The following is a 21883-nucleotide window of genomic DNA, read 5'->3' on the forward strand; positions in this document are numbered from 1 at the left end:
CTGACTGGGTAGAATATGCACAGCTAGCTATACGTTCCGTAAACCCACATGAAAGCAATGCTCTTACACAAAGCTATGCAGAATATTAAAACAAATGACTGGGTAGTATACACACAGCTCGATATTTGTACCGTACATCCATATGATAGCAATACTCTCACGCACTTCTGTTTTTAAGAGTATTCAAACAACTGACTGGGTAGTGTATGCAGAGCTCGATATACGTACCATACACCCACATGATAGCGATATTATCTAAGCTCGTTGTATTTACCGTACATCCTCATAATAGCAAAGCTCTCACACACAACTATAAAGAATATGCAAACAACAGACTGTGTAGTGTATGCACAGTTCGATATACGTACCGTACACCCACATGATAGCAATTCTCTCACACACAGCTATGAAGAGTATTCAAACAACTGACTGGGTAGTGTATACACAGCTCGGTATACGTACCATACACCCAACTGATAGAAATGCTCTGACACACAACTATAAAGCGTTTTCTAACAACTGACTGGGAAGTGTATTCACAGCTCGATATACGAACTGTTCACGCACATGATAGCAATTCTCTCACAAACAGCTATGAATAGTATTCAAACAACTGACTGGGTAGTGTATTCACAGCTCAATATATGTACCGTACACCCACATGATAGCACTGCTCTCACACACAGCTATGAAGAGTATTCAAACAACTGACTGGGTAGTGTATGCACAGCTCGATATACGTGCCGTACACCTACGTGATAGCAATGCTCTGACACACAGCTATGAACAGTATTCAAACAACTGACTGGTTAGTGTATGCACAGCTCGATATATGTACCGTACACCCACATGATAGCGATATTCTCACAGCTCGTTGTATTTACCTACATGCACATGATAGCAATGCGCGCACACACAACTATAAAGAATATTCAAACAACAGACTGGGCAATGTATTTACAGCTCGATATACGTACCGTACACGCACATGATATTAATACTCTGACACACAGCTATGAAGAGTATTTAAACAACTGACTGGGCAGTGCATTTACAGCTCGATATACGTTCCGTTCACGCACATGATAGCAATGCTCTCACACATAGCTATGAAGAGTATTCAAACAACAGACTGGGTAGTGTATTCACAGCTCAATATACGTATAGTACAACCACATGATAAAAATGCTCTCACAGACAGCTATGATGAGTACTTACCGTACAGCCACATGATACCAATGGTCTCACACTCAGCTATGAAGAGTACTAAACGTACAACCACATGATAGGAATGCTCTCACTCATAGCTATGAAGAGTATCCAAACAACTGACTTAGTAGTGTATGCACAGCTCGATATACGTATCGTACACGCACACGATAACACTGCTCTCACAGCTCGATAGACTTACCGTACACCCACATGATAGCAATGCTCTCACACACAGCTATGAAGAGTACGGAGAAATCTGCACCAAAGAAATCTAGCAACGTCACCACATAGTCCCCGCCCTGTTAAAACAAAATAATGATAGTAAAATTGACTGGGTGTTGTTCGCTTAAACAGTCTTTCAGACATATAACGGCGGTCAGTTGATCGACTAAAACACATTTTAAAAGTAAAATTCATTTTAATTATTAAATACTTACCTGTTATCTCTAGCTAATCCCTTTCCAGGGAGTTAATTATCCGGAAAACTTTAAGCGCTGGGAATCATCCACCTCTAATAAAGAAAACCAAGTCAGGTTAAACATAGTACAATGTAACCTAACCGGAAAACAAGAACAACAACTCATCTTTCCTTTACAAAAACATAAAATGTCGATGAGCGGGGTGGGAGGTGGGACTTACCGATAACAGGTAAGTATTTAATAATTAAAATGAATGTTACTTTAAAAAATCATAAATAATTACTTGTTATATCTAGCTGATTTTGCAGCTGCGGCGGGAAGGTTCGCATATTTTTTCCCATCACAGCAGAACCCATATTTAGGTCTTTCAGCCAGAGATCGTAAATCATGTCCTCAGATTATCTTCGTTAGTACCATATTGCACGTACTTAATTCTCGGGTGGCCTATAGTACTTACGCCATAGAAGAAATTACAGTTTGAGCCACAAGAGGACCCAACATATACTAATTGTCTTGTTGGCACTCAAGAGAACGAAGATAAAAAGAGGAGAAGGTGGTGGTAGGATTCCTCCAGAAAGCAGCTTGAAGCACTTCAGACAGTGGGGTATAATTAATATAAGCCCACGAAGCCGCAAGAGCTTTTAATTCATGCGGTCTTATCTTAAACAGGGATAAATCACTGAATGAAAGAGAAGAATAAGCTTTCTTAAGTGTCGAGGCTATCCACCGGGAAATAGAAGCCGCAGACACATCGCCCCCACCGCTTTTAATGGAATGAAAAGTCTTTTACGAGAACCTCGAATAAACTTTACTCTCTTAAGGTAGAACTTCAAAGCCCTTACCGGGCAAAGGAGTCTATCATCATCTTCATGTCCACAAGTTCTAGAAAGACTTGGAACTTTGAAGTGTTTGGAAGCCATAGAGGGAAGTTGATTTTAAGCAAGAAATCCTTGCTGACATAATAATGTAACAGATCCATCGACAGCATCAAAATAAAGATGGTTATCTTCTATAGAAAGAGCATGAATTTCACTTCTCCGTTTGGATGAAGCCATAGTAAGAAGAAAAACGGTCCTCCAGGTAAGGAACTGTTAAGAAGCCTGATCAAGAGATTTATAGGGAGCCTTAGTAAGCGAACCAAGTACACAAGCTAAATCCCATTTAGGAGCCAGGGTTCGAGATACAGGACGTTTAAGTTCCATAGCTCTAATCAGTTCCGAAATCCCTGGATCAGCACAGATTTGTGATGACTTAGTAAAAGCCAATGAATGCGAAATCATAGATCTGTATGCTTTGATAGAGCTTAGAGAAAGTTTCTTATCATCAAACAGATAGATGAGAAATCCGCTATGCGTCTAGCAGAGGGATTGAGGGGATCAATTGTCCCTCGAATACACCAATTAGAGAAGAGTTTCCAGCGAGCATCATAGACTGCTCTGATGGATTTTCTCCTTGCAGAAGCAACGAGGGTTGAAGCCCTGACAGAAAAACGTTTCTTCTGCAGAGATTGCCTGATAACGGCCAGACGTGTAAGTGGAACATTACTGGATCCGCATGTAGTCTGCCGCTTTGAGATAGAAGATCTGACCTGTGAGGATGTTTCCTGGGATAATCGTTCAGGAGACTGAGAAGATCGTTGAACCAAGTTCTCCTGGGCCACCAAGGGGCAATCAGGAATATCCGGCATGAGCTCACCCTGATTTTCGCCAATATTTGGGGAATTAGAATGGGTTGGGGATAGGCGTAAGCTTTCAGTTGGTCCCAAGCGAACGAAAGCGCGTCTATTGCCCACGCTGCTGGATCGTAAACTGGACTCACATACAGAGGTAGTCTGTAGTTGTGTCTGGTCGCAAATAGGTCGACCAGGGGATAACCGAACTTGAAAAAGATCTGGTTGGTCACTTCTTGATGAAGTGTCCATTCCGATGGAAGTATCTGGTGTTTGCGAGACAACCAATCCGCCAGGGCGTAGAGGCGACCTGGTATGTATTTGGCCAGAATAAAATTTTGAGTGTTTTGCAAAAAACAAGTAATATCTTTGTTTCCAGATACAGGGATTGAGAATGTGTTCCCCCCTGTGCCTGGATGTAAGCCACCACCGATGTGTTGTCTGTTTACACCATCACACGAGTCTCGAAGATGTGACTGGATATGAGATACAGCTAGAAATACTGCTCGCATTTCTAGATTGTTGATATGAAGGTGAGATTCCTGATGAGACCACAACCCTGAAACTATTAGACTGAGAGGTTCCAGGTGAGCACCCCATCCTTCCTTGCTCGCATCCGTGATTAGATGTAATGACGGTTGCTGAGGAAGAAGTGGTACTCCTGCTAAGAGAGTCTCCTCGTTTAGCCACCACTGAAAATGAGACACAAGGGAGAATGAATTGAAATTTGTTGTAACAGATTGCCCGGAGACCATTTCCAACAAGCTGAGAGATAATGCTGAAGAGGACGTAGGAATAGACGTCCCAACTGCACAAAGTTTACTACTGAGCTCAGGATACCGTTGAGAGAGACGAATTCTTGAGGTGTTATATGAGATTGGGACAAAACCCAGTTGACCTTTACCAGAAGGTCTGATATACGTTGACATGATACTCTGACCACTCTGAGTTCCTTCCAAGAGAATTCTAGGTTGGTCAGAAGTAAATTACGATCGAGCTGGTGTAAGAGCCAGTCGTCGAAATACTGAAGAAGAACAATCCAATGAACTCGGAGGTGAGCTCCGATTGCAGCTATTAGTTTGGTAAAAACTCGTGGGGCGGTCGCCAACCCAAATGACATGGCCCAGAACTGGTAGACTTGGCTATGAAAGGCGAATCGAAGGTACTTCCGGAAGTAGGGATGAATAGGAACATGGAAGTACGAATCTTCCAGACCCAAAGACACCCCCAGTGCCGTTGTTTGATGGAGTTCCGTATGAAGGAAGGAGTCTCAATTTTGAAAGTTGGTTTGAGAAGGTACATGTTTAACACTTTTAAATCTATTACTGGTCTCCAGGAACCATTTTTCTTTTCAACAAGAAAAAGACGACTGTAGAATCCTGGAAAATAAGGATCTTGAACCCTTTCTACCGCCTGTTTTTCCAAGAGCACGAGAATGGACTGTGGAATATGTGGATGCTGAGATACCAGTTCTATCGGAACGCAAGAAAGTGAAGGCATTTTTTCGAATTGAAAAGTCAGGCCTTTTGTCACCAGAGAATGAACCCATGCGTCCGAAGTAATTTGAAGCCATCGGTTTGAAAAATGGAAAAGTCTGGCCCCGACTGGTATTTCCGGCATCGGAGGTTGTGGAGATAGAAAGGGTATGGGCCTAGGGCTGATAAGAAGGCGGTACGCCCTTGTCAGAGGAAGGTTTGAAATTCCTCTGATGCGGCTTGGATTTGTTCTTTTTTCCAGAATCTCTACCAGACAACTTCTTAGAAAAAGAAGGTCTGTTATAGGAAGAAGGCCTGTTAGGGCCCGACCGTGGATTAACAGCAGGTCTTGTAGAGAAAAGATTGTTTATCTTAGCCTTCTTGGGTGCTAAAACTGCTGGTGGCCTAAAAGAAGGCTGCTTAACGGCTCCTTGGCGTTGTCCAGAATTGTTTCTAGCTAAAGAAGCATGAAGTTGGCCATCCTTGTCAGCTGTGATTGCTTCTTTTATCCTTCCACCAAAAAGGAAACCTGATGTGAGAGGAGCCGTTTTGAGCGAGTTCATACCTGGTTCTAAGAGAAAATCTTTAAGTAAAGATGAAGGGATAAGAACTCTACGAATCCTTAACATCTCAGACATTGAAGCAGCAGCATTATGTGAAAGGGATAATGCTGTTCGTGATAAGTGGATCAATAAATCCAGAAGTTCTTCCGGAACTGAATCAGAGCAATCACAAACCAAATGTAACAAGGTTGCTAGCATTAAGTCTACCTGGTTGGATAGACATTACGATCTTCGCTCTCTACTTTTCCAATGTTCTATCATGTAAAAAGGGACAGACACTGAAGTAGATGAACTAGGCATCGAAAGCAACAGGTTATTGATGTCTGGATCATGCGATGGTAATTTATAACAATCTAAACCGGAAGTCGGATCGGGTACTGGTGGTTTGTAGTTAAGTTCCTGAAGTTTAGACTCAAAATTCCTCGGTACTTTCCACATATCTCCTCGTTTAGGAATCGTTTTATTCACTGATTCAAACGATTGAAAAACAGATAAGAGAGTAGTACCAATCGGAAGGCGTGTATCCAAGCGGGAACGCGCCGTAGTAACCATGGTGGGATCAAACGTACGAACGAGATGTTCAGTGAACGAGATCGTCGAATTAGAAGAAGTCTCCACAGGTCGTGGACACAACTCTTTATCCAGAGTCTGGAATATCAGCTCGTAAATTTGATTACTGGAAGCCAAAAAATTATCCGTATCAGTGTCCGCATCCGATTCAGCTTCAATCTCTACAGGAACAGAGGTGTGTAGAGAAACAGCAGGAACAGGAATGAAACTATCATGTGCCAGATTGTCTGGTAAAGATGAATGATCATCCACGACGTCAGTAATTTGATAATGCTTATCAGCATTGACCGGTACAAAATGACCAGACGCATTCTGTACCCATAGAACATCAGGATTCGAATGGGTAGCATTAGGGGGTATACGACTAGATACGGTCGAAGACACCCGTGGTGCTGATAATGTATGAGTGGTTGTTAGCTGCGCTCCTGAAGCTCCAACATGTGTGGCTGTTAACATGGGAGCCGACACATGTGGTGAGGAAACATGTGATTCCATAAAGGAATAAGACGGTGATCGACTATCCGAATGGTAGGTACGATGTCTACGTGAGGTTTGTCGACGTGCTCGGCTATGTGGCGATCTGGATCGGCTGCGATGTCGAGATATAGATCGGCTGCGATGAGACCGGGATCTTCTGGAATAGCGTCTCCGTGAACGACGACGTGATCGCTTACGCGCGTAGCGGCGATGAGAATCACTCGACGAAGTTGAGCGTGTCCGATGTCTACTCCTTGATGACGAAGATTCATTCGTCGATGACGAGTTGGAAGAAGAGTAATCCGATGATGAAGATCGATGCCTTCTTCTGACTGTTGACCGGTGACCGGTGACCGGACCGGACCGGACTGGACCGGACCGGACCGGTGAAGGTGACCGGACCGGACCGGACCGGTCACAGATGACCGGACCGGACCAGTGACCGGACCGGACCGGTGACCGAACCAAATGGCAGCCGCCATTCTACGGTCTTTGGCCGGTGACGTAACCGGTCATATCATGACCGGACCGGACCGGTGACCGGCCGGTCATATCATGACCGGACCGGATCGGACCGGTGATCGGCCGGTCATATCATGACCGGACCGGACCGATGACCGGCCGGTCATATCATGACCGGTTACGTCACCGGCCAAAGACCGTAGAACGGCGGCTGCCATTTGGTCAGACATTGATCGATCCGTAGGTCCACGATCAATGTCGCCGGTATGTATGGTGTGAGTCATATGGTCAGATGATGACCGACAGACAACACCACCATCGTGCCCGGTATCCGGTGATTGAAATGTCAGCTGGTCATCCGTGACCAATGAAGTCACCGGATCATCAACGTCCGTTAGAGGTTTGTAGCGTGTGCGGCTGATCGACGTCCGACGGCGACCAGCTTGTGTCCATATGTCGTAATATCATAATTCGCACACCGCACATTTTTAAGTAGAGTACAACCGGTACATGCCAGGCAAGTGTCGTGAGAATCCCACCTTGTCTTGATGTGACCACACGAACCTCGCTTTTGTAAGTTCATTTCTGAATACAAAAGAAACAGAAAGAGCCTACAACAATCAAAAACCAATTGTTAAATTTAAACCACAATGTAAATAAACAAACGCTGTGCAATTGCCCTCAATTATTTATTGAGGATAAAGGCACGAAGTCCTCGTGGATTACCTATAGAAGGGAATGGAACGAAAACCTCGTGGTGCACGTGCTCATGTACATGAGCACTATAAACAAAGATATCCAGCAAAAGCAGAATTATAACAAAAACTGCAATAAAAAGTATAAAAAAGTAAACCGAATAATATACAGAAAAGATAAATACAATTTATCCTTCAAACTCCGACAATAAACACGAGTCAAAGAACGGAAACGTCCTAAGCCAAAATAGGCGTGCACTCGTGGTTAGCCGGAAAGGAAAGATGAGTTGTTGTTCTTGTTTTCCGGTTAGGTTTCATTGTACTAGGTTTAACCTGACTTGGTTTTCTTTATTAGAGGTGGATGGTTCCCAGCGCTTAAAGTTTTCCTGATAATTGACTCCCTGGAAAGGGATTATCTAGAGATAACAGGTAATTATTTATGATATTAACATGTTTCCTAGTGAAGATCAGTTTATCTTGGCGATCGAGTGTGCAGTTAATACATTTGAGCCTCGCACTGTGTTAAGAGGGTACAATGCATGTGCGTTAAGTATCGTCAAAGATAGCATGTGCATTCCGCAAATGCTAATCAAGGATGACACTTTCCGCTTTAATTTGATTTTGAGTTTAAAGGAAGACCCGTCTTGACGAAAAACAGTTTAGGTGAAAAGTGTCGTCCTTGATTAGTCTTTACGGACTGCACAGGATACTCTGGGACGCCACTTTACGCACATGCATTAAACCCCCTTTTTCACAGAGCGCGACTCAAATGGCAAATTGGTGAATGACATAATTCGATATTGACAATATAAATACACATTTGTTTAAATGATGCGAGTAAACTAAGTGCATTTTGCGATTTTTTTTAATTGCACGTAACAGAAGATGCATTCATCTTACAAAGACAGGAGCTTCCAATTGTTATATCATGACAGTTGTCTTAAGCTAAAGAAGAGGTAACAAGAACCCGCATGAACCTCCAGCTTAAGTATGTTTAAGTGAGTTTAACAATATAATGCTTTTGTCTATAGCTCGTTTAAAAAAAAACAAGTATACTGGTGAAATATAATGAAATATAATTGTTTGAATAAAAAAAGCAGTGTGAATACGAATTGCATCGTTGCTCAATCATATCTTTGGAACATTTTAAATTCCAGTAATGACTTATTTATCTTCATATAAGTATTGGTATGATAGCCTTTTGGAAGATGTTTAATGATAAGACCATGCTATGTTTGTAGCATATATTCTTACGTTCGTGATGCATGGTAGGGCAATTAAATACAACGCGACACCGAAACCAATGCACATGTGGGTCTTGTACTTCCGGAGTTGCGGAAATTCGTCTTGGATACAGACAAGAGTGGTTTCCAAGAAGCCAAACTGAAATAGGAAATATTGTACAGATAGGTTTGTAACATTAGAGTGCAATGTGTATCGTTTGACTGAACGATATAGTGCAATATTGTGAACTGTTGTCCGATGCCATAATAATATGTTCGATGCTGGGGGGAAACTATTTGGTCGACTGCTCTCAAATGTTCATGCAGTATCTATTTTATTGCCTACGTCTTGCAGCAACAATCACTATTTATACGACTACAACTACTACTTATACTAATACTACTGCCATAACCACTACTACACCCACAAACTAATATTACAACAACAACAACAACAACTACTACTACTACTACTACTACTACTACTACTACTACTACTACTACTACTACTACTACTACTACTACTACTACTACTATATCTACTACTACTACAACTACAACTACACTACGTGTTGTACAAGCCACTGACTTTTTAGTTATACACTTTGAGTGTTTGTCAATACAAATAAACATATGGGGACGTATTAGGAAATACACAGGTTTCTTACGTTAAAGAACATATGTTTATGGAGTTATTTAAACATAGTTACTTTTCAGCCAGACCTTTTTTGGGGGAAGTTATTTTTTGATAAAGATTTTTAACGGTTCAAACATTTACAAAAAGGCTGTTTATATGTTATGTAAATTTAAACATTATTAATAGATGATACAATGTAGATAGTGTGAACTCAGTTTCACAAACCTGACTATCAAGACCGAGTGTAAACAACATGAAAAAAAATAGGATGGACCATAGCTGATTGGGTGGCAACTTGGAGAGAGCCTCGGGGTAGGCAACGAAGGCGAGACCATAACCTCCCTTTGCCACGTCCTGCACACTCACTCCGATCGCTTTGGCCATGCCACCGAGATTGGTGAAGACGACAAAACCAGCAATGATACTAGTGATGAGGTCCATTGAGCTTATTATCAACGCATCACTGAAAGAAAAGGCTCAACACGTAAGTTATTTTTATCCTACTACCAGATGACAATTGATATTTTGTAATTATTAATGGAAAAGGGAGGAAAAAAGGGATGAATAAAATTGTATGTGAGTTTGTTTTATAAAGATCAAGTTTATCTTGCTCGGCACGAGCCATGGTAGCGCTCGGCAAGCATCGCACTTCCATGTTTTTAAGTCTCGCATAAACTTGATATTCATCAAAAATTCACATACTATTCTCTATTGGTCCTGAAAGAATGAAGAATAAATGTGCTTATCATCGTTAGTCTTTTTAACAGAACATATCGAGGTAATTTATGTTATTAATTGGTGTAATTTGTTACGCGCTTGTTTTTGTATTTTATCTAGTGCTTTTGTGTTGCCCTATTAAGCAATGAATTACTTTGCAATAAATAAAGGAGTACGAGCTATGATATAGGTTTTCTCATGTTGATTCAGCTTTAGGTGGAGTTAACATTTGGTTAAATATATTAGTCAGTGACAGCAGGTTATCAGAATAATAATACGTATAGAAATTAACCCATAGACGTTGTTCTTGAATTTGTTGTAGCTTCCGAACATGAGGATACCTCCGAATGCCACAGATAGCGAGAAGAACATCTGACCGGCTGCAGCCGCCCACACCTGTACATATAACATAATACGTTTAAACATTTGGAAAAGAACTGCAAATAGTCACATCGTTGAGATAATCTACACTTGACGCGATTTGGGAAGCTTTAAGTAACGTTCTTTTTGAAACTTTAATTCCCGATGACATACGCAAGAGACAAATTGGTATGCATACAAACTAACGTCTAATGTGGCCAGTTTGCTCCACTCGGGTACGATGAAGTATTTAACGCCGTCGATGGCACCGTCCAGCAGACAACCTCGGACCAGAAGGATGATCAGGATCACGTACGGGAACGTTGCAGTGAAGTACACAACCTAGAGAATGCAGCAAAGATAGATAAGGCCATACTAGCAGGATAGCGTACGGAAACTTGGAAGTGATGTAGCAATCATGGATATTTGTCTTACTGTGTTTGTTAGAACATTTAAATGCCATGCACTGCGCAATAAAAGTAACACAAGTGAATTAAGCCGTTCTTGTTTAATTAAAGCTTTTAAAAGGTTTTCTTGACTGACTGTAGCATAAAATATATACCTCAAACGGACCGAGCTTCAGTATGTTTGTTCAATCATGTAATAACCACGCGTACCAGAACGGGGCCATAACGTATACAATCAAAGAGAAATGTTGCTATCCAGTGGGAAATAATGTCGAACGGGTTTTATTCGCGTTTGTTTAATTTCCGGTGATATGTATTTGTGGTATTGCCTCCTCGCTAACAATGACCAATACATGGGTTTACCCGAATCCTAATATTCGTTACTCTAATATATATATATATATATGGGGTTCCCATTTCTCAGACTTATCTAAAACAAATAGGTGTCACGCAGTACAGTTTATTGTATAAAACTTTTTTTTTTAATCAAGACACATTTATCCACGTATGCCCTGGTCAATGAAATTTTGTTTCTAGTTTCAATGACGACGTCAATTTCGCGTATAATTATAAAAGGCATTTTCAGGGGAAAACGCGCAAATTCAATTGCAATTTTTTACAGAACTAACTAACTTGTTTCAACTAACAACACAGAAGTGTATGCAAAACTTGCAAATTACATTAAACTTTGTACATGTAGGTAACCACCGTTTGTGAAATAAATGACATTTGTGAAGAAAGACAGTTGTGTTGCGGTGTAGACGGTTGTACTAATTGTAGTGGCCTTAACGTCGTATATAAGAATATACTCATTTAATATACACCTAGCCTTATTATGTTTCTGGTAAAACATTGAGGGCATTCGTATAAGTATTGTGAAGATACACATCCAAAATGGCAAAAATAATTGATGCGATAATTGGTAAAAATTCTTTTAAATACAAATATTGAAATATAAACATATTCTACAATTCAGCATTTGTTCATTGAACAGTTTTAGTACTGGATATCCTCAACGTAATTCACTGGAAAACTCCAAATTCGTCCAAGATTGTTTATACAACACCGTATTAAACCATGCACTTATTATTGCACATTGTAGAAATAACTGGCAGCTTAAAACATTTGGACCGTTAAATGACGCGGTGTATCTTCAAAAATCTAGATAAAAGATTTTTGAGTCTAATATATGTTGTGGCATGCAATTTCGTTGTCAATTATACTTGTTTTTCAGACGACCTTCGTCGAGAGAACCTGAACACTTTACCAATAAACATAAAGGTTTTAATTATTACCTTTCCAGAGGACTTGATCCCTTTAATAAGGCACACAACTACAATAATCCATCCCAGGAGGAGACAAAGGGCCAGTTGCCAGATGGGGGCTGCCATATCCGAGGGATACATATTAGGGGCCTTCTGTATTACCGTTTTGCTGGAAGAAGTCAATACATGGTATAGCCGTTTGTAAATGGTAAAATGTAAAGCAAACATTTTATTATAAGGTAAACATTAAAACATATAAATTTAATAATTACAAATGAAGACTACTATCAGAAAAATACGCTCTTTTAAAGTGTTCGCAGCTGCGATATGGTCGCACACTCGGGGTGGTTTATTTCCAAACAGTATTGTAATTTTATCTAACAAAAATTTAATTTTACTCTCGATTCACATTCTTATCTTTCATGTAGTAGCAAATTGATTTTAGACAATAGCATTATTCCTATACACATATAGCACATTTGCTGAAATAATGTTTTATTCATAACAATAAATAGTCTTCTATAAATATATCGCTACTTCGTTTTGATTGTGCGTTTCAACATTGGGATGTGTTCGACCATGATATATAGTACATGCAATATTTATGATATTTTAAGTTTGTTTTACAAACGCGTACGAAAACGTGTATACGAATCTATATCACTTTTTGACAATATTTTAAAATTGCAGATATGTATTTCATAATCAATACAGCCATCCATACAGTAACATAATACCCAGGAATACTTGCTAGAAATATAATTCAGCAACTGCCGTGTTGGTGGTGTTGGTGCAATTGACCGTAAGACCCTCATTGAAAGTGTAGTTTGTTGTATGGCACAGGCATTTATCAACCATATCAAGGGTTGCATTGCCGGTACAGGTTTCAAGTTTGCGGGTGGTCTTTTCAACGCAACCATAGTCAAGCCATTCCTGCAAGAGATAGATTGGCGTTGTACACGAATGATCAATATAGTAACATTTATGACCAGTTTATCCCCTCGGAAAATGATAATTGATCCCTATCGGGATATTATGTTAAAACAACTGTACACATTAATACCTTAATATGTTAATTGGAGTGTATTCCAATGCGTTTTCACTCTATTTGTTGTTCATTGTTGAATAGCAACAACAACACAGAATAATAAAAACAAAAAAAAACATGGTTTAAGTCATCTTATGTTCCCAAAATAAAAAGTTTAGTTCTTTAACATTTTTCATAAAATGCAAGCTGCAATAAATATAGATCCTTAAACGCACATTCGTAACTGTTTGATTCATTGCAAAATCGAACATGACGATATGGTATTGAAATTTCTCTGGTCTTGTGAATCTTTAGTAAAATTTCGAAGATTTCTAAAATCGTGAAAAAGCAAATGAAGTTATAGGTACTTTCTTTGACAAACACGAGTATTAAACTATTAAAAGTAAGATAATAAAAAATTCAACTTAAATATTAGTATGAATACTACTTTCATATACTACATACTTCATAAGCTCTGTTTTATCAGTCTGAACAAAATGCAGCATGTAACTGAAGTTTATTGCTTATGCAAATGCAATAAATAATAAATCATATAATTAATCAACAAATCGCTAGGTGTATCACATGTCATCAGTTGAAGCCTCTTTATTGAATTGATAAGGTGTCGGCAGCCGACATGCCATATTTGATTTCAGCAAATCCTGGTTACGACACATATAACAGACAAAAGCATGTAACTTAAATGGAACAAGCACACCATAAAAACTTTAACACGTGCTATATTTATACAACATCTGTGTGACGCAAGAGACATGTTTAAAAACATACATACATAATAATATTTATACTTTGTACATACGTCTTAAACACTTACATCTCTGCACGTTGTCCATGGCAAAACCTTCTGCATTGAGGCAAAGAGGTAATACAGTGTATATGATACGATCACGTTGTAGTAGGTTGAGGCGACCAGAGATATAACTCCCATGGAGATACCAATACCTGCGAGAACATAATTACGGTTTATATTATAAATGAAAAAATGCGCAACGAGTCTGAACTATGAAATGCGCCATTATTAAGAAAAAAATAACATGTTATTACACAAACCTGGATTTCCAGATGCAATCGTCATCTCAATACATGATTAGTTTTAATTTACTCTTTGTAATTTATGTTCCGCCGCATGTAGTATTGGAAAAAATCTACTCTTGATTAAAAATGTTGATATAATATATATATGTCTATAAGTTAAACTTTTTTGAATAACGTCAAGATAATAGTATATCGTTTACATGAATTGAATGTTAATAATGATCATTATTTAAATATATCAACGAAAATATACCCATATAAAGGAAGTGTATGTCAATTGTAGTCCAAACAATCCGCCTACGTGTTTTGCTTGGAGTAATACAATGTGAAGATCATGACGAATGAGAATATATAATGATATATCGGTAAACGAAAATACTACATAGTACATAGAGGATATTTGTTGGAGCTGGTGGACAATCGATTTTAACTAACGAGTGATAAAAAAATATATATTTGCTTCTATGATCACGTGTGAATTAAAATAGACTTTCCCCCGAATAAAACACATTTTTCTTTGTAGTGTATGCCAAATATTTATTTTTGTATTTTTTGCCAGTAAAACATTTTTAACTGTTTGAAACGGTAAAATGTCAGTTTTATTTCACTGTTATTTCTCTATAAATCTCCGAAAAGCATAACATAAACTTCATTATAAGCGAAAAAAGGTATATGGTTAGTGCAACAATTACCTTTCGCACAGGGGTTCATGGCCCATATACCGGTTGGGCCTCGTCCACAATATTGGCTCACTATGAGCTCCATCATATACATAGGCTTGCCGATCAGGATCTGCAGAATTATGTAGGCGATGACAAAGGCAGCTAAAATAACAGATAATAAAATGCATAGATATATGTATACAAGGTACAAGAAAAGCTATATTCGTGATGTTCTAGATCGTTGGTCAAACATAAAATAATATAACTTTACAAAAATATAAAGCTATTTATAATTTCGCATGTCCAAATAAATTTTTTGTCCTTATGTTATTCATAACAGAGTGGTGCTCAGTTGCATTTAAGGGATATGAGAGAGTCTGTTGGTCCCTCCAATTATCCATTGATAGATGTTTAAATATTAAGTGAAGAATTATTTGTACACCAAGTAAGCTTTTACAAATGTTTTCCCATTCGTATTAACTGAACAGTCGTAGGATGTGGGATGTCTATAAATGATGTGTGCCAAAACTTATACTGAATGCAGTAACAGTCAGCATACACTGTCGAAGATGAAGTTCTTTTCAAAGCAGACCAACACGTACTGATATTTGATGACTTTTGCAAAAAAGGCCGAATATAGTCTGATTCTGCTCAATTATTAAAGTGATCGATATGCAATACACAAACAATGCGACATCGTGTATACCTCCGCCATTTTCATACGCCAGGTATGAGAATCGCCAAACGTTTCCCAGGCCAACGGAGAGGCCTATGCAAGAAAGAAGAAACTCTGCCTTGTTGGTCCATTCCCCTCGCTCGATTTCCTCCTCGACCTTGAACTCTTTTTCTACGTCAGTGTGCAATGATGGATTGCTTTGGCTGGCGGCGTAAGGGGGCTAAAAATTGTATCTTTTTGTACATGTTCTTCATTTGATACGTAGGAACTACCTAATAAAAGATTTAGTGGACTCATTATTGGTGTTCTGTGTAGTGGGGAAAAATAGCACATTTTTGCACTATTGAATTTATTTCTTTAGTTTGAACATATTTATTCAAACAAAGAAACATCATTCATACATACAATATCATACAACATTTAACATATATTCAAGTTTGAAAGGATTGGAACGGAAGACACAGTCCTATTTTGTTCTTCTCCCTTGCTATATAAAGAGTTGCATGTTATCGGACATAATTGGTTATATAAGGCAAAAATAATAGTACGGTTAGACATAGAAGCTCCAATTATGGAGTTTCATTTGCACAATACACATAATGTATATAATAATAAGTTGTCATTTTTTTAATTGAAGATGATAAAGATGAAAGTTAGGAAAGAAAAGAAAGAAAACTTTTGTGGAGGTTAGTTTGGTCTCAAGTGAAAAAAGAAAGTGAGTCGTTCTGTAGCATATTTATGTATCAAATTGGTTGCTTTTTATAATAAAATTTTGAACTGCATCAGCTATTTTAGCATTTGGGATGAAGTCACTAGTTTCGTCTCCATAAAGAAAAGTTTCAACGCATGGGACAGAAAAAATGGATATTGTGTTAAGAAGTTCACCACGAATATGTATATGCTGAATGCAATCAAGAAAGTAGTATGACGTAGTTTCATGGAGTCCACAGAGACAATGAGGAGATGTAATAATGTTGCGGCTAAAGAGATGATCATTTAAGGCGCTACATTTGGTTCTTAAGCGCGAAAATAACAATTGAGAACGTCTATCGAAATATGAAAATAAAGGATTAGAAGTCGGTCGATCAATGTTAATAAGTCTTTTAAAGGAATTGAGCGTTTGGGCATGTTTGATGTCGTTGGGAAGATGATTCCATTCAGAAACAGTAGATGGTAGGAGCGAACTTGAATACAGTGATATTCGGGCTTGAATTGTTTGTAGATGTGATGCATTTCTTAGAGAGTAATTGTTACGTGAACCAACTGTTGGAGGCAAGAGGGATTGAATGTAGTTTGGGACATTGGGGGAATTCATTTTATACATTAATATGTATTTGTGTTTGCGTCTACGTTGGCTGATGGTTTCCCACCCTAGCTCATTTAAAAAAGCCTTTTTAAGACACTAAACGTGTGCATCCAGATGTTATTTGCGCGGCTTCATTATGGATTTTTTCGAGTTCATCTTTTTCATATTGTGTACAATTATCAAAAACAGTGTCTGAATATTCAAGAATTGGTCTTATAAAAGCAAAGTATATTTTTTTCTCGAGCTTTTTTCTATCAAGAATTGTTTTAAGTCGACACATTATATGGACTCATTTCCATGCTTATTCCTTTACATACGATGTATGTGCATGCCACGTACAGTCATTAGACATAAATACTCCTAAGTGTTTATGGACATCAACAATCGGTATATTAACAGTCTGCATAGTCAATGACGGGTGGGGCTGTTGGTTTATTTTTCTAGATATTAACATCGATTCGGATTTTAAGGGGTTAAAACTAACTTACAATTTATCCGCCCACCTAGAGAATTTATCAATATCTGATTGTAAAACGGCTGCAGTTTTAATTTGATGAGTTTACAACCATAAAAAGACTGGTTTCATCTGCAAACAAATGGATGTGTGCTTGTATATCGGTAATAATATCATTTATATACACTAGGAACATGAGCGGCCCTACAAAAGAACCTTGAGGGACATCGGCAAGAACATTAATAAGATCGGAATGCGATCAGAAAGATAGTTAGACAAAAAAAAATCCTCCGATTCCAGCTTGTTGCAGTTTGAATAATACACTTTTATGACTCTGTCGAAAGCTTTGCTTATAAAAAAAATACAACTCTGACCTATAAGCCATTGTCAAGAGCTCAGCAAAATCTATTATAAATGTATGTTAGTTGATTAACAGTCTAATCACCAGGCAAGAAACCAGATTGAATGGGCGCACAGAATGAGTTGGCGTTGCATTTAGAAAATTAATAATGTGTTTGTGTAATATTCTCTCAAAGACCTCCTCAGTAGTATTAAGAAGAGATAAAGGTCGGTAATTAGACATTAGGGCTGGATCACCCTTTTGGAAAACCGGGCACACATTTACAATCTTCCAACAAGAAGGCATTGTGCAGGAATGTAGACAAAAGTTAAACACATCGCACAATGGGTAATTTAACTGATACATAGCTTCTTTTAGAATACGATTGTCTATTCCATCAGGGCTGGAAGCTTTTCCAACCTTAAGACATTTTATTGAGTCGTTGACTTCTCATGTGTGATATGAATAGAATGAAGTCTGTTATCGTTTGCGTTGTGCATATATGGGAGATCGTGATTTCTGTCATAAATAGAGCACTGGCTTGCAAAATACTTGTTTAACATATCAGCTTCACATGTGTCTTCCGCTAAAAAGGTACTTGTTTGATCATCGTTAAGAGGAGGGATTGAGTTGTATGGCTAGCTGGGATAAATTTTCGGAGCGTCTTCCACCAGTCTTTTGCGCAAAGTTCAGAAGACTTAATTTTATTAGAACTATTGCTGAAATATTCGTTTTTTGAATAACGTAAAAGTAAAACAGTCTCATTTCTGGCACGAAATTTGACCAGTTAATTACAGTATAAGATTGTTTGGCCTTTTGGTATAGACGTTTTCGTTACCGAATTTGTTTCTTTATTATATTGTTTATCCATGAAGAACAAGAGCATATACATACATTATTGTTAGGAATACAATTGCTGGCAATTTTTAATATTGTTTTGGTAATATGTTCAGCATATACATCAATATTTTCGGATTTAAGTAGATCCCAACAAGTGTCTGTCATAAATTGTCGTAATTTTAAATAATCCCCAATGTCGTAACGCCAGATATGTCGAAAAAAGGTTTTGCATTTCGGTTTTGTAAATTTCAATGTCACGAAAACTGGGCAGTGATACCGAATAGAATGATCTAAAAAGGGTTCACATATTCCAGAGAGTAATACAGTATTCTCATTTCTTACAAAGATTAAGTCAATAATGGAAAAAGATTTCTCAGTGTAATGTGTTAGTTCATAGATAAGTTGCGTTAGATCATATTTGAGACATCATTCGTTGGTGTTTCGTGCCGATGGTTTAACGAGAGCATTTATATTCAAATCACCTGAAATACTAATATCGTTTATTCGTGTTTCTCTTGCAATATAAAGAAGTGAAACTCCAGCTGCTGGAGCAGTATTGAATTTTCATTAAAAACAATTAGTTGGTCCTTTATTTAAGGCAAGTGACCGATTGCCCAAACAGTACAAAACAGCACAATACAGCACAATACAAACCAACATAAACACAAAATATGAATAAAGCTGGGGTCACCGCCTAGGAACGGTCAACGCAAAGCATTGGGGGTTTAAACCTGGTTATAGAGCGCCCAACCTCACACTTGGGCCAGCAATATTTATAATACATTTAAGTGTAAATAAAATTTAACGTCATAGCATTGTAACTCAAATTAAACAATAATAAAAGGGAATTAAAACGCATTCAATTTAATTACTATTTAATTACTCAATTGCATTGAAGATACAAGAGTAACAGAATTACAACTTTTTCACGAACGATCAAATAAAACTATTAACAATTGTCAACTACATTCCTTCTTTATAGAAAAGATTTGAGAATGTAGAATCATAGAGTTAATATCTCAGATAATCATCGCGCAAATACAGGAAGAAGCAGCAATAATGGGTGTAAAAATTCCATATTACATAGCTTGGTTGTTTATGTGACTGCTAAACATATTAAAAATAGTTAAATCAAACAAGAAACGCCTATCAGAGAGAAAATATAAATAAAATGGAACATTATAAACCCAATGACCTATGCATGTAGATTACAACTGGGAAAGTCGGTCGTATGACGTCACAAAAATCCATAATGACATAATGACGTGAACAAATTCCAAGGGCAGTACTAAATAAAAATATTAATGGGGCTGTGCTACTAATAAAACAAGTTTACGTGATTTAATATTAAGAAGCAAATGAATACAAATGGTAATTCCATTAAAGCGACATTATTGGAATCAAACAGTATATAGGTGTTTTGACAACTGAAGACAGAAATGATTTGATGTACGATTTGAGTCCAAATGTAGTTTACATGCAAATTTGTTCATACGACACAATGACACAATTTTATTCAACAGTGAAAAATGCCTATAATGTAGTATTCATGCAGATTTGTTCATACGACACAATGACAAAATTTTATTCAACAGTGAAAAATGCCTATAATATCACTAATGATTCCAAATTTTAAGGGAAGAAAGATATAGTGAATCGAAAACCATCAAACACGTGTTTTTAAGTACATAAGCATCGTATCCTTTTGATAAAAACAAGTTAATTAAATTGAAAAGTTTAATATGAACATTTGGTTTAACATATTTTAATTTGCGGACACGCTTCAAAACATCTCCATAAAATGATGGATGGGAGATTCCATTATTTAAATGCCATTTTAATGAAACATTATATTTTGAAATTAAATCACCATACTTAGAGTAAAATCTAGCAAATTTATTTCTTAGGTAATGATACAAAAAGCCTTGTTTTAGCAATTTTTTAGTTAATATTAGATTACGATCATTAAAATCTTTAATACACGAACATGCTCTAGCATAACGTACCAACTGCGAAATGTAAATACCATAGGAAGGTCCTTTAGGGATGTTGCCATCTAGAAATGGAAAATTCACAATTTCAAAGTTAAAATCGTCCCGTTTGTCGTATAAACTAGTTTTGATCAAATTATTATTAATAGTTAAATGTAAGTCTAAATACGCAGCGTCTGTATTGGATATACACGATCTATTTAAGACTAGTTCTTTTGGGTAGATTTTGTGAATATATTGTTCAAATAATGGATTATCTAAATTAAGTATGTCATCAATGTACCTACTAGTAAGGTTAAAACAATTAATCAAATCTACTTGCTTAGTTTTAGATAATTCTAACATAAATTCGCTTTCATAAGACCTATTGAATCTTCGATGGATTTCATGTACAAACTATCCGCACTAGGTGGTCTATACAAAACGCCAAACAAAATATACTATTTTTTGGGAGAAAGACTTCAATCCATAGGCATTCCACGTTATTTAATTCAAGTTCATGTCTAAGTTTAAAAGAAATATTTTCATTGACGTATATTGCAACGCCACCATGTGCGTCTGTGAGATCCTTTCGAATAGGCTGGTGGAAGCCGTCGAAGAGGAGATCAGACGATGGAATAGATTCATTTAACCATGTTTCAGTAAAGCCAATTATGTCAAAGTCACGTAGACCTGTGTACATAATATCTATTTTGTGCAGCAGACTTTGAATATTGTAGTGCACAAAACTTAAATGGTTTGTTGATTGAGTTTTGTGAAAGGATGATGAAGAGTTTGAATCTGTGTTAAAAGATTGATAAGACAAAGTAGGCCCGGGATTTGGATGTACATCACCTGGTTGTAATAAAACTATAGAGGACCAAAATCATGTAACAGCAAAGAGGAAGCACTTGATTTTTTTTTTGAGAAATCAAATACCAGTGTGTTTCTTTTTTCCTAACAAAATGCGTTTACATGTGTGTTCGACACTAAGTGATATATTTATTGATTTGTAAATGTAAAATTGCAGAGAAAGGAGGCTGATAACATTTAGCCATAAGTGACATTCAAATAATAAGTGTAGCAGTATTGGACAAATAGCTGATGATCTATATACATTTATGACAGCGTTTTCTGGTCTATGTTTAGTGTACAACACGATAATGATATGCTCCAAGGAAAACGAGATAGGACATACACGCTGACATGACACGTGTGTTACATTTGACCATACGTATACATTTCGTCACGGCTGATGTTAAGATTTTATTACACCGGTTGCTACAGAACTGCATCAGATGAGAACTTAAGCGATGAGAGAGACGCGAAAATAGAAGGACACAAGGGCAAAGAAAGGATGATACCATGGTTGGTAACATTGTCGTGATAAGTAATGTTGTG

The 21883-nt window shown here is 37.6% G+C and overlaps 1 protein-coding gene across 1 annotated transcript in view; it reads right to left on the minus strand.

Moving 5' to 3' along the window:
* LOC127865461 (sodium- and chloride-dependent neutral and basic amino acid transporter B(0+)-like) overlaps positions 1–21883 on the minus strand; it is a 45890-nt gene that overhangs the window by 4282 nt on the left and 19725 nt on the right. The window contains exons 2-11 of the mRNA XM_052405335.1: positions 15603–15792; positions 14927–15058; positions 14014–14141; positions 12903–13084; positions 12182–12383; positions 10687–10821; positions 10412–10515; positions 9628–9865; positions 8797–8925; positions 1412–1511 (exon numbers count right to left, since the gene is read on the minus strand). Of these exons, the coding sequence (XP_052261295.1) occupies positions 1412–1511; positions 8797–8925; positions 9628–9865; positions 10412–10515; positions 10687–10821; positions 12182–12383; positions 12903–13084; positions 14014–14141; positions 14927–15058; positions 15603–15792 (1540 nt within the window). The remainder of the gene's footprint in view (positions 1–1411; positions 1512–8796; positions 8926–9627; positions 9866–10411; positions 10516–10686; positions 10822–12181; positions 12384–12902; positions 13085–14013; positions 14142–14926; positions 15059–15602; positions 15793–21883) is intronic.

Source organism: Dreissena polymorpha, chromosome 1 (genome assembly GCF_020536995.1).
Source record: "Dreissena polymorpha isolate Duluth1 chromosome 1, UMN_Dpol_1.0, whole genome shotgun sequence".
NCBI classification, from domain to species: Eukaryota; Metazoa; Mollusca; class Bivalvia; order Myida; family Dreissenidae; genus Dreissena; species Dreissena polymorpha.